We start from the raw sequence: 13,794 nt of genomic DNA, 5'->3' as shown, positions 1-13,794 counted from the left end.
ATAATGTCTCTTGTTGCTCACGTACAGGTTATCGCACTACACTGATTCCAAACCAGAGGACAACATGATGTTGCGCTCGAAGTGTGTGGCAATATGGTAGGCAGCTGAGCTGGAGCTTCCTTGTGTGTCAGAAGTTGTTTACTCAGTGGCTAAGCCTTGCCTCCCAGATTGGCGGTGAAACACTCCCCCAGCCGTCGGCGGTTACCAGGTGCACGTCCTGCCCTAACAAGGAGAGCGGCTCTCGTTTATGTGGCTACAGGGCTTAGTCTACACTGCGGCGCTGGCTTCTGTTGTCTAGCGCTGACATAATGCCTGTTTGGTGCCGGTGCCGAGACCGTGCTTCTGCTGGAAGTGAGTCTGTATTATGAACATGCGGGCCTCCACATCATTCCATTTATCAAATCAGGAACACTATATGCGATGTGGTACAGGCATTCAGCACCGCCTTCATAAGTACAAATTTTTATTCGTGTCATCGTTTGGTCGTATTTTAAATGCCATCCGTAAAACCGTCGACGACATATCGTAAAATGCCCGCCAATCAAAAATCGAAATTACTTAAGATAGATATAGCGTCTTTGTTGTTCTGTTTTATTTTTATACGACGTATATTTAATATTTATCTCTGAAACGTTATTTCCATGTACAGAATTACTACTCATGTACGAGATGCTCCGAGGTTATATTTTTAAAAGTACTACAGCCCCTCAGGACATGTCATTGACGAAATATCACAACGTGTATCGAATGGAGAATAAAATTTCCCTCCAGTCCGGGAGATATAGTCAGCAACAATAATACTTTAAGTGCCAATCATTAATCATCGACGTCATATCGTGTAAGTCTCACCAAACACAAAGTTAAATTATTTGAGTTTCGTTCATTACACTAGGTCTCTGGACCCAGTTCTCACCAAAATTCTAAATGTACAGTGTGTCGTACCTCTACTAAATGTAACAGGACCATCATTTTTAACTATAAATACTTAAATGAACTGCCAGACGATGTTTATAAGATTTTTGTTGATTCGGGCGACGACAGACATGGTGTACATTTTTTTATTGTCTTTCGAACCATGTTGCTTGAGTTGGGGATACCGAGTCTCGCTCCTCTACGGTTACCTGCCTAGTATGGTTGAATCTGTCCATTATAGCCTACTGTGTCCTCAGACCTCAGAGCACACAAGCCTAACCACCACGTCAAGGTCACATGCCCATGGGAAGCTTTTCGTTTCATTTTTTAATTTTCCGTATTTATTTTTTATAAGTTTGTCATATTTTTATTTTCCTAATTTTCTTCAATTATTTTCGTGTTTATTTCCATTTTTTTGTTTTATAGTTACGTTTTATTCATATATGCATGAGGGTATATAGGAAAACATATGAAAATAGGCATAAATACTTTACATAGTGCACAAAAAATAACAGCAAACATAAATACGACACTGAACGAAATATTATATCCTGTTCAAAGTTTGTGATAATGTACGTAAATAGTTTACATTACATAGATAAAGTTACGAAACGACCGTATTACATAGGTGAACGTACTTAAAAGATTTACTATGTTGCAAGATGAACGATTTGCGTAACAAATAATGAACTATTGAAAAGCATATACCTTCTTCTTAACTCTTGTCTTAAGATTCTTGTCATCGTTTGTTTAAAGTATGCAATAATAAACATTGTAAAATAAGAAAACACTTATAGAAAAACTCACGTGAATAATTTTGGTGTGAAATGTTGCAGAAACCAATCCGAAGTCTGTATGTGCATGATTGGCTGTAATAAGCAGAACTGCGAAACAATGTACGCATGATAAAATTCGATTAACTTTTCAATCTTGTACGAAAATCGACGAACTTAAGTAGGTTTAGTGCGAAAATATGTTTTCTACGAGATAAATAGCAGTTTCTGAAATAAACGCAGTAAAACATTTTATTTTGGTTAGAATTAAGCGTCCGTTTTCCTGACCTTTATTTTATAACAATTTTCGGGATAGTTCATTTTTCTGCGTGGCCTTCGATAAAGCTTTAAATGCACTATGAAACAGTACATAATTTTGCACAGGACTAGCCATAGTTCCGATCATGAACAGAAATTTTTTTGCACGTCCACTGACTTGTCGCTGATTTTAAGCTATTGGTGAACAAAATCTGTTACGTATAAAAAAGCAAACGATAATTGTCGTAACCAATTCTTTTAATAATATCCTAATTCAGTGCTTAAAATGCAAAGCAGTTCTACGAAAGACAGTTTCATGTCCAAACGCGTGATTTTTACCACGTAAAATCCGAACTATAAAAGATTTCGAAACACATTTATTAGAATTGTGGTAAGACTCTACTTTTCATTGTCATCTGCATTACTTTAAACCGTCCCAGTACGTGCGATTCAAGTAAAAACGCATTTTATGTGCAACCTTAGACTACTATATCGTGGCAACGGATAAAGCTTTCACAAAAGAGGACGACCATTAATTACATATATTTGAAGCGATTCACGCAAGTTTTCAACACAGAAAAAGCGCGCGTAAGAACTCACAAAAAACGTGCTTTTTGCACGTAAAATCCGAATGAAGATAAATTTTTTAAATCTACTTATCAATTTGATGATGAGAATAGATTTTTTATTTATCTGATGCATTTTAAACCGTTTCCATGCATTCAGTTTGTTATATCCTAGCCAGTAATGCCAACCGAGCCCGCTGCCAAAAAGGTTGGCAGCATCAAAGTCCGGACGCCGTCCGCATAAGCAGCGCCAGCGATACAGGAAATCGCCGCAAGTCTGCGCGCGCCACCGCTGGCTTCTGGCTTCTTAAGCGCTGGAGTCGCGAGCGCTAGGGCAGTTCTGTATTCGCCGCTCAGTTGTATACTCGCCACCGAATTGTGTACTTGCTATTCAGTTGTGTGTTCATCGCAGCAGATTTGTTGTTTGTCGTCAGCCGACGCTGACCTAGCCGCTCCGACTCGAACTAGACAGATCTCTGTAGACACGGAGTTCACTACTGTGTTTCTGTATCTTCGTTAATAAAGATAAGTACCGACTTTTATTTAATCAGAGTGTTTGGGTTTACATCTTTCTGTTCACTGTTCCAGCGGACCGGTCGGCCCGCTATTAAAAGTGTGGCGGTGACTTCGTAAGCCGTTTCTACAGCGAATTGTTTGTCGCTACGAACGCCGCCACAAAACAGTTCACGTAAGAACGAATTTTACGTGCGACGTTTATCTTGAATTTAAGCCTTTTTATCTCGACAACGGGCAAATTCGATAAAAAATTTCTTATTGACTTTATCCACTTCCGTACCTTCGTGCGAAGTTTAACCGATTCGTACAAGTGTATAAAAGTGGCACGCTTCAAAAATCCCCGCCAAAAAACTTGTTCTTTTCACGTAAAATCCAAATGAATCAAATTTTTTTCAAACGGTTGAAACATATCATAGACTAATTGTATCAGTCTCGCTCTAGTTCGGAGTTTTTGAACAATGACTGTTTTTTCATATAAAGGCTGAACGTTGTATACGCAAATGGTGCCATTAGCTGAGCATCAATTCAGCCCAACTAATGCCTCTTGCAAAAATAATTAATAGATTCGCACAATCTGCCTGGCGCCAGTCCTGATTCGTCTTTGAAACCTTCCTTAATATACTGTGACATAGCTACAATAAGACGTGTATTGGAATAGCTATACAAACTGATTCTCGTCCGGGCTAAATCTAAAACTATTTCTCCCATGTTTCTAGCTGATATAGGAACCGAGCACGAATAAAACCGCTTCCAAATCGTGATTCTGCCAGATACCTTCTCATACAATTTGTTACAGTATTTATGCAATCTAACGGTATCCAAGAAAGGGCTAAATAACAGCTAGTGAATTCTACGCTAGTTTTCTCGAAGAAAATGATGAAAAATTAGCAAAAGAGCCAATATTACGGAAGAAAAATAACCGTTATCATGATGTGAATGCACCTGTCATAAAATATACTTTGGAGTGGGAAAATTATACTTCATTATAACACGAAACCTATTGACGAGCGTTGGCTCTTTCCTACCTCCACCTATCCCATTCACATAAACTATGAAGCTAGAAACGTTACGGCGTCCAATAAAATGTGGCGCATCTGTAGATTGATCTTCTGCAGACTCCCATATTTCGTTTTCGGGACGAGATCTACTTTATCGGCCAAGTTGGCGAAGCGATTAGACATTGGCTTGCATTCGAGAAGACGGTCGCGCACGTCCCCGTCCTGCTATCCAGATATAATTTTTCCGCTGGTTCCTTTAATCGTTGGGGTGGTTCCGTTGAAAATGATTACGTACCACTTCCTTACATATTGCTACGTACCGGGGGAGTAGCGCGCGCTAATTAATTTCTATCGTGGCTACCAAATTGCAATAAGACAGAAGAGCCAACGTTACTTCCCCACAGAAGGGGCGAGTGAACAACCTAAATGTTAGAAGATGGCTCATCTATTGAGGAGAGCGGTATTCTCCGTTGCATTTATGCCCTTATGAGCACGCTTTAACTTTCAACAAGTGGCCAGTGAAATTCAGTCAGTGACTGAAGCACAAAATACATTGAGCGACATATATAATAGCTAGAATCAGGGTGATTATGATGAATGTAAACCACACTTTTGAAGCACTTACTTTATTCACGTTAGTTCATATTTCGAGAGCTGTCTCAACACAGTATTCATCGATCCAAATGTAAAATGCGGGATGGGATCTGGTGATGCCATGAAGCTGTAATCTGTTCGATAGTCCCATAATGCCTTACTCGGCACACATACACAAGATGCACTTTACCCCCTATACGACCTTTCCAGATCGGCGTTCACCGACAAAAGGCCTCGTAACACCTCTGCATGCTCTCAGCTCAGTAAGTCACGTGTCCAACTACACTAGTGAAAAGTCCGTCTGCGGCCAACCATATTTGGTCGGAGTCATTTGCATTTAACATTTCAATTATATTCATTGAAAATTATTTACACAAATAGCAAAATGTTCATTCATTACATTCACCTTTTATTGAGAAACTTTCTTACTTTTTTTTTGTAGACCATTAAGTCACCAGAATGCATATACACTAGTCAGAACTCTTACTGTGTTTGTTCCTGCCGTTTCCACACCGAGTTATTCCAATGTTATTTTTTAATACTAATTTCCAACTTATAATTCAATAAAAATACAGTCAGATATTATAACGATCAATGCAGGACCTTAATTGTTTCGTTGCGAATGACTTGTTTTGGCACTTATTTTTCCAAATCAATTTACTCTCTTGTTGGAATATTCTCGGTAAATTTCCCCTCAATACACATTTTCAGCAGACCACAGCGCCACCGACGTGATATCTGCGTTATTATGCGACACTGTCGTCTGTTACCTTATTATATTTCCCCATTCAGAGATTGCAAGCCATGTCTCTTCTCATTGTGGACGGGACGCAATGCCTTTGTTAACACAGACTGTCCAGAGACGTTTAGGGCACGTGCCGAAGTCTCCATAGTGGCTGTTCCAAAAACACTTTCGGGTTGTTCACACAGTTTGGAGTTCGAAGGTAGTAAGCACATCGTATTAAAATACGGTGCATTTAATTCGCCAAGTTATGCAGTGAACGTAATTTTCTCAAGCCATATGTTAGCACAGAGAACTTCCGTATATACGGGACTATGTAATGGTGGGAACGGAGAAATTTCTAGGTTCAACTACCAGTTAATTGATAAATTCCTCAAAACGACGTAGAACTGCAGAAGATCCCAAGATCGTTGGTTTCAAAAATCCACGCCAAGGCGAGCATGAGGAAGGACACTATTGGCCTGCACGACGGCCAGACGCCTGGCGCAACCCCAGTAACGCCAGCCAGTGGGTGGGCGGACCGAACTGCTCCTCGTCTGAAAGCCTAAACGACCGTCGGCATTCCCGCCCCACCTCATGTTGGTAGCAGGGACCTTTTACTCTCGGAGAAAATATACAGTGTGGAAGGACCCGAGTTTACAAAACCTCTGAGAGACGCCCTCTCGATCTCAGTGTCTTGCAGTGTTGAGTATGTTCAATGCGTGGCAGCACACGGTAAACTTTATTTCGTGACCAGCAGGCACGAAGTAGTATCCGCCGTTTTGCGTTTCATGTGTTCCTTTCTGGCGCCATAGAAGCAAACAAGCACTGTTACGATCAGTTTTTATCAAGTCATTCGTGGTAGAACGATAACAGTAAACCTGGCCGTGTTTAAGATGCAAATATTCTGCTTTCACCGCGAGAAACCAGCCTCTCAGTTTCATCATAGCTAATTCGGTAGTCTTTGTCTTGGTGCCCCCGTTCGTATTCTCGCAGCTCATTGCTCATTACCATAACTTGTTAACAGATGCATGGAGTTTATCATCAAAACCCTCTATTGACTGGAATAGTTATTATCTTTGTTCGTATTTTATGTCTTTCCATGTACTTCCGACTTGGCCCACAGCAAGCCTGCATATCGCATGTGTACTCCGAAAATGTGGACTGGCCAGTTACCATCTATTTGTATTGAGACTTCCTCTCATTTCAATGTGTTTACGAGAATATATCTGCTTAGTCTTTTAGCGTAGTCTCCAATGATCTCTTCGTTTACCTATTAATTTCGATCAGAGTCGTAACCCCTGTAGTATGAGAAGAAGAACCGGACGCTATCACGGTCCGGAGAGCTGCAGATCATTAGGTGAGGTCATTCTAATCTGATGGAGGGGAAGACGGTGACAGACAGAACTCAATTATTGTTTTCATTTCAAACACTCCCTCCAAGCTAAAGAAACGATCTACCTATTCCCTGACTGAAACACACTCACAAACACACACACACAAACACACGCACATTACACATATGTATCGTTAAATGAATTACAAGGGGCGTTCGGTAAGTAATGCAACACATTTCCTTCTTTGTCAATTTCGGTTGTAAAACTGCGGAATTATATACTACGTATACGATATTGTAGTGCCTGTGTTATTGTAATTACGATGCAAAGTTCCTTTAGACATGCATGAATGTCCAAGGGAACTTTCATTATAATCAGAATAAGACACTCACTGAAATATCGTATTTATCTGCCGATATCCAGCAAGCGGCTTTCAAGTACAGCGTCTGATCTGTATAGGGATATACATAATGGATGTACGAGTACAGGTCGTAGACGCATAGTTGACGACATATGGAAGTTTGGGTGTGGCCGTGAGTCGTGCACGGATAGCCAAATGGTAAGGCGAATGCTCGCGACAGTTGGGAAATCCGGCATCGAGTCCGGGTCCGACACAAATTGTCGTCATTCCATTGTACAGCTGACGGTAGTCCTTATTCGCAACTGCAAATTCTTTTGATGTCAACTGCGGAATTTGTTACTGGACATAGTGGAATATTCCCGCTTCAGCCTCTATAGCTTCATGATGTGCCGATTGGTTGCAACGACCTACGTAGCCGTCAAAATGGCGTCTCTAACGGAGGTACGTTCCTAGCAGAGAGCTGTCATTGAGTTTAAGACGAAAAACCAGAGCATCGCAGATATTCATAGGTGTTTGCAGAATATCTGTGGAGGCTTGGCAGCGAAGAAAAGCACGGCGAGTTGTTGGGCGAGGCATCTGTCGTCATCGCAACAACATCGTGGAAGCTTGTCCGATCTCCCGCGTGCCGGCCGGCCGTAGACAGCTGTGGCTCCTGTAATGTTGGAACGTGCGGACACTCTCATTCTAGAAAATGGACGAATCACAAACGCCTCGCTGCTCAACTGGACGTCTCTGTTGGTAGTGCTGACACTCTCATCTACCTCTTAGTGTGCTCATAGGTGTGTTGCCAGTCGATTCCTCGCAGTCCTAACAGAAGATAGTATAGAGTAGTGAAAATTGGAAATTTGTGCTAAGGACTATGGGACCCAACTGCTGAGGTCATCGGTCCCTAGGCTTACACACTAATTAAACCAACTTACGCTAAGGACAACACACACACCCATGCCATAGGGAGGACTCGAATCTCCGACGGGGGCAGCCGCACGAACCGTGACAAGACGCCTTAGACCGCACGGCTAACCTGCGCGGCTAAAGAGCAGTGAAGGACCATCTATGCGGAATAGCTTGCGCGGTACGAGGCTGATCGTGTCAATTTGCTGTCGAACATTGCCACAGGCGATGACACATTGATTCATCATTTCGAAGAAGAAACAAAACACAGACCATAGAGTGTCGCCACTCCACCTCTCCTACGAAGAAAAAGGTGAAAATTGCACTCTCTGCCGGTAAAATCACAGCGACGGCCTTATGGGAGTCTGAAGAGCTATTCTGTTTGATGTCCTCCCTCATGGTGCAACGATCAAATTTGAAGTGCACTGTGCTACCCTCAGAAAACTGAGGAAACGTCTTAAGAACGTTTGTTGCACAAAAATGAATACGAAATTCTCCTCCTCCATGTCAACGAAACGCAACGTAACGCCTCACCCACGTCTGCGCACCTGAGACGAGCTCATAAAACTCCATTGCACTGTTCTTACTCATTCACCCTACACCCGGATCTATCTTTCGACTTCCATCTGTTTGGTCCAATGATCGATGCACTCCGCGGGAGCAATACGTGAATAATGGGGAAGTTAATGATGAAGCTGGTCGTTGGCTACGGCGTCGACCGGTAGGGTGGTACCATGAGGGCATAGGGGCTCTCCCAGTAAGGCAGCGTAAGGCCGTCGTATCGATCGGAGATTATGTTGAAAAATAGGATTTTGTAGCTAAAAGAGATAGGAAAGATATGGCTTGTTGGAATCCTGAATAAAATCAACCTGCTTTCAGAAAAAAAATTGTTTCATTACTTACCGAATGCCCCTCGTATAATGACTGAAAACAATGAAATCAATACGTGATGTGTCATTTACGTGGGAAATCCGTTTAAATCTACTTAAGTAACATAAAGATTAAGAAGATAACTCACCTTCTAATAGACCCAGGTGGGGGGGAAGATGTGTGGAGGCGCTGGCGCCAGGACAGGTACATGGCCCGTGGCAGCAGTGGAGTGCGACGAGTGTCCGCGCGGCTCTGGCAACGAGATGGGCTTCAGCACCAGCAAACCTGCCTGCACTTCACCTGGGCCTGAATACAAAAACTATTCTCAGTCTTTTGCCGATACCGGGAAGAAATTTTTTGTTGCATTATTGGCTCCACCCAATTTGTCAACGAAGAATTACAAATACCACCTCTATTTGTATGTAGTAAGGATTGGAACATGGATATTTAGGGTTTAATACCTTGTAGATGAGGATAGTTTGAGAGATGATGAATTAACTCTGAATACATAAAGATTAGGAAGACAGCAGGCCGTTGTCTTTTCAAAGGAACCTATCCAGCAGTCATGTTAAGTGATTTACGGAAATCTTGAGTAGAATTTAAGTATTGGTTGCTGAATGTGGATTTGTATCCAACTCTTTGAGAATAATATTACAATGCCTTAACCAACGGACCGGCTTGAGATACTCTGCATAACCTGTATGACTTGGATTGATTCTGTGTAAGAGAAATCTCCGTGTTCGTATACCGTCTGGCCAAAAGTATCTGGACACAAATTAGTGGACATTAATGTGGAATGTACCCACACTTCACCCTTATGACGGCTTGAACTTCGCTGGTACACTTATAGTGACTTGTATGAATGTCTGTGGAAGAATGGAAACCTATTCTTCCTAAAGGACCGAAACCAGACACGATAGTGGTGTTGGATGCCGGGGTTTCATCACATATGTTTTCCATTACGGTCACGTCAGGACTCTGGGCAAACAGTTCCATTTCAATAATGTTATTGTTCACAGACTATTGCCTTATATATGGTGCTTTATGACCTGGAGCCTTGCTACGGTAATACAATCATCATCTCCAAATAGTTCCTCTCCTGTATGCAGTACACAAAAGGCGTCCACAACAAGACCACAAAGAACACCCCTATATCATAACAGCACCGCCTCCGTAGATTACTGTGGCCACTGCTTTCGGTGGCAGGTAACGGTCCCCAGCCATACGGCAAACAAAAACCGTTCCATCTGATTGCCACAGGGTACAGCGAAAATCATCACTCCAAATCACTCCCTCTCCAGACATCTACTGTCGATTGGCGCCGCTGTGTACATCACCACAAGCCTCCATGCAGAAATCAGTCGCCTATGACGAGCTGCTCGATCATTGTACCGCATTCTCTCTAAGACCCTATACACAGTCATTGTGCTATCAGAGCTCCTGTTAACGATTTGGAACTCGTGACTGATTTCTTCTGCTGATTTCGAAGCTCGACTGCCCCTGTCCATCAGTAGATGAGGTCTGTGAGGTCTTCGTTCAGATGTGTTTGTCCTTCCGCGATTCCATTTCAGAATCACGTCGTCAACAGTCGACTTGGGCAGCTTCAGAAAGCTTGAATTGTCCCTGATGGGTTTGTTACTCAAGTGACATCCAACTAAATGTCCACGTTCGAAGTCACTGAGCTCAGCTGACTCACACTTCCTGCTGTTACTGATTCTCTACTGACAACACAATATCCCCCGCTTCCCTTTATATTGGCGGGTGTGTCTCTCGTACCCCTAGTGTTCAGCTCCTCTTTACATACATTATTGCATGAGGAGAGTTGTATATTGGACAACAGGGAAGTATAAGGGAATAATCGAAATCGAAAGGATTAGTGGATAGACTGAGGGGATAACGTATGGGTCATTTATCGCATGCAGGAATGGAATAGACAAAACCAGTTCACATTGTTCAGCTCCTCTTTACATACATTATTGCATGAGGAGAGTTGTATATTGGACAACAGGGAAGTATAAGGGAATAATCGAAATCGAAAGGATTAGTGGACAGACTGAGGGGATAACGTATGGGTCATTTATCGCATGCAGGAATGGAATAGACAAAACCAGTTCACATTAATGCACAAATTTCTCCGATTTGGTTAAAGGATAACCGAATAACGTGCAGCTGTTTAAAATCGTACTGTAGAACGAAAAACTGAACTTATCATTTTACACAACATTGAAGTCTACGGAAACTTATGCACTGGATCAATGGCTTGAGTTAAAATCTCGAGCAGAGAAGAGGTTGTGACACTTTTGGAATATAAAGAAAGTAATTCTTAAATTTGCAGCTAACTATAATCGATATGTAAATAGCTTTATAATGTTTCATCTCACCAGAAGGGACTTTATATTTCTGTGAAACGTTTCACTTTTACGCCGATAGAGTCTCTACAATCACTATTCTAGGTAAAATAACAATGTAGTAATAAAATTAAAATAGATTAAATTAGTTAACCAGGAAATAACTTCCATTTGACAACTTAATAAAAATTATACTTACATATATATATATAGCAGTACTCAGTTAGCTCACGTGTATTTGTTTCTACAATGCCATAACAAAGAATAAATCATCCAGGGCTATATTCGTTTTGTATAAAGCCCATAAACTAACACTCTAACATTTCTTGCCAAATAGTATAATATAATAGCTACGATAATTACATCATATATATTGTGTCTCAGAAGACAAGGACTCTCGTATGATACGAATGTCCATCGATATGCTGCTGAAAGGGATAAGGAAACAGTAGTGGCTGGTGTCGTGGAGACCAGCGCCAAAACCAGTGAACCAGTGAAGTTGGTATCGTCTGCCAAAAAGCTGGAGACGGGAAGGGGTATCGTTATTTTATGACGTACAAAAGGGATTCTTGTAATTGCATAACTTGAAAAAATAAAACAATACTTGGGGTCGCGACTAAAATGAAGTCTAGTGGCCCGCAAAACAAAGGAAAACATCATCTTTCATGAGGCAATGACAAGTACCTCGGCAGTGGGATACTGATGAGTTTGATATGCTTTGCACTGGAGTGTCTACTCGACTCACCATGTTTGGTATCCTTTTCCCAGTCTTACTTTGTCAGATGTAGAGAATTTCGTAGTACAATTGTTTTGATACCAATGAAGACTGACTTATTTTACAGAACTTTGTGCATTTCTTCTCAGCAATTTACACTGTATTGTGAAACCAACGGCATTTCACACTTCAGAACTGCGTCTTTTCATCCTAAGGCCAATGGATTCGCTGAAATATTCGTAAGAACATTCAAGTTAGACATGACGATGTTCGTCAAGTATTACAATAAAGACAATAATTTATTGATCTTTCTCTCTCAGTACATTGCCAGTCTACACCATGCACAGAAACTCTATGGAATACCTACTGAAGACCCACCAAATATACATGCCACCAACAAAGGAAACCGACTGGCTTTAACAGCTTTCTTCCCCTCCCCCGCAGGGGGATGGATTTTGTGCGCCTGGCTCTAGAGGTACAGAGACCGCCACCACACATGCATACCACTCGCCTGGCGCCTCTCAGTTCGGGACAGCAGCCAACAGATGGCACTCACTAATCGGCACCACTTCCTGCTTCCTCCACCAATTCTATCAGTGCATCGTATTTGTCCACCAATAGCGTTGCCAGCCATCAACCAGAGATGTCAACAGTGGACTATTTCGCTTTTGTCTCGTACTGAGGGGGGTGGTAATCCTGCTGCCAATCGTCACAAAACCTGAGGCGCCACCAATTTACACACAGTTCCGTTCGTGTAGCTCAGCCTTTTCCACTATGCCACCATTTTGTGCATTATGCTACAGAGCAAATTTACATAAGCCTTGTTCAGAGGACTAAAGCGTCGACTCAGCAGTCACTATTTACGGATAAATGCGGCTTTTCGCGGATGATGCTGTAGTATACAGAGAAGTTGCAGTATTAGAAAATTGTAGCGGAATGCAGGAAGATCTGCAGCGGATAGGCACTTGGTGCAGGGAGTGGCAACTGACCCTTAACATAGACAAATGTAATGTATTGCGAATACATAGAAAGCAGGATCCTTTATTGTATGATTATATGATAGCGGAACAAACACTGGTAGCAGTAACTTCTGTAAAATATCCGGGAGTATGCGTGCGGAACGATTTGAAGCGGAATGATCATATAAAATTAATTGTTGGTAAGGCGGGTACCAGGTTTAGATTCATTGGGAGAGACCTTAGAAAATGTAGTCCATCAAGAAAGGAGGTGGCTTACAAAACACTCGTTCGACCTATACGTGAGTATTGCTCATCAGTGTGGGATCCGTACCAGATCGGGTTGACGGAGGAGATAGAGAAGATCCAAAGAAGAGCGGCGCGTTTCGTCACAGGGTTATTTGGTAACCGTGATAGCGTTACGGAGATGTTTAGCAAACTCAAGTGGCAGACTCTGCAAGAGAGGCGCTCTGCATCGCGGGGTAGCTTGCTGTCCAGGTTTCGAGAGGGTGTGTTACTGGATGAGGTATCGACTATATTGCTTCCCCCTACTTATACCTCCCGAGGAGATCACGAATGTAAAATTAGAGAGATTCGAGCGCGCACGGAGGCTTTCAGACAGTCGTTCTTCCCGCGAACAATACGCGACTGGAACAGAAAAGGGAGGTAATGACAGTGGCACGTAAAGTGCCCTCCGCCACACACCGTTGGGTGGCTTGCGGAGTATAAATGTAGATGTAGAAATAGTTACAGTCAACCGAGTGTCTACATAATTACTTTCATAGATACAGTATTATAGACTGCCAAGAGACAGCCAAGTTATTTAAGTTTCATTGCATTAGATGTAGGACATTTAGTGCCACACATGTAACTGTTTGAAAAGCTAAGTAGAGTTTTGTAACATACTCTTAATAAATTTTATTGATCATCAATTGTTACTACGTTGCCATAATTTTTTTGTAGTGTCGCCCTGTCAAG

The 13,794-nt window shown here is 42.0% G+C and overlaps 1 protein-coding gene across 1 annotated transcript in view; it reads right to left on the bottom strand.

Moving 5' to 3' along the window:
- Positions 1 to 13,794, bottom strand: part of LOC126249647 (uncharacterized) — a 275,730-nt gene that overhangs the window by 28,184 nt on the left and 233,752 nt on the right. The window contains exon 5 of the mRNA XM_049951326.1: positions 8,946 to 9,103. Coding sequence (XP_049807283.1) covers positions 8,949 to 9,103 — 155 coding nt within the window. The 3' untranslated portion in view covers positions 8,946 to 8,948. The remainder of the gene's footprint in view (positions 1 to 8,945; positions 9,104 to 13,794) is intronic.

The sequence above is a fragment of the Schistocerca nitens genome, chromosome 3 (assembly GCF_023898315.1).
Source record: "Schistocerca nitens isolate TAMUIC-IGC-003100 chromosome 3, iqSchNite1.1, whole genome shotgun sequence".
NCBI lineage: Eukaryota > Metazoa > Arthropoda > Insecta > Orthoptera > Acrididae > Schistocerca > Schistocerca nitens.
Note: the sequence above shows the minus strand (reverse complement) of the source record. Positions and strands in the feature narration are given on the sequence as shown.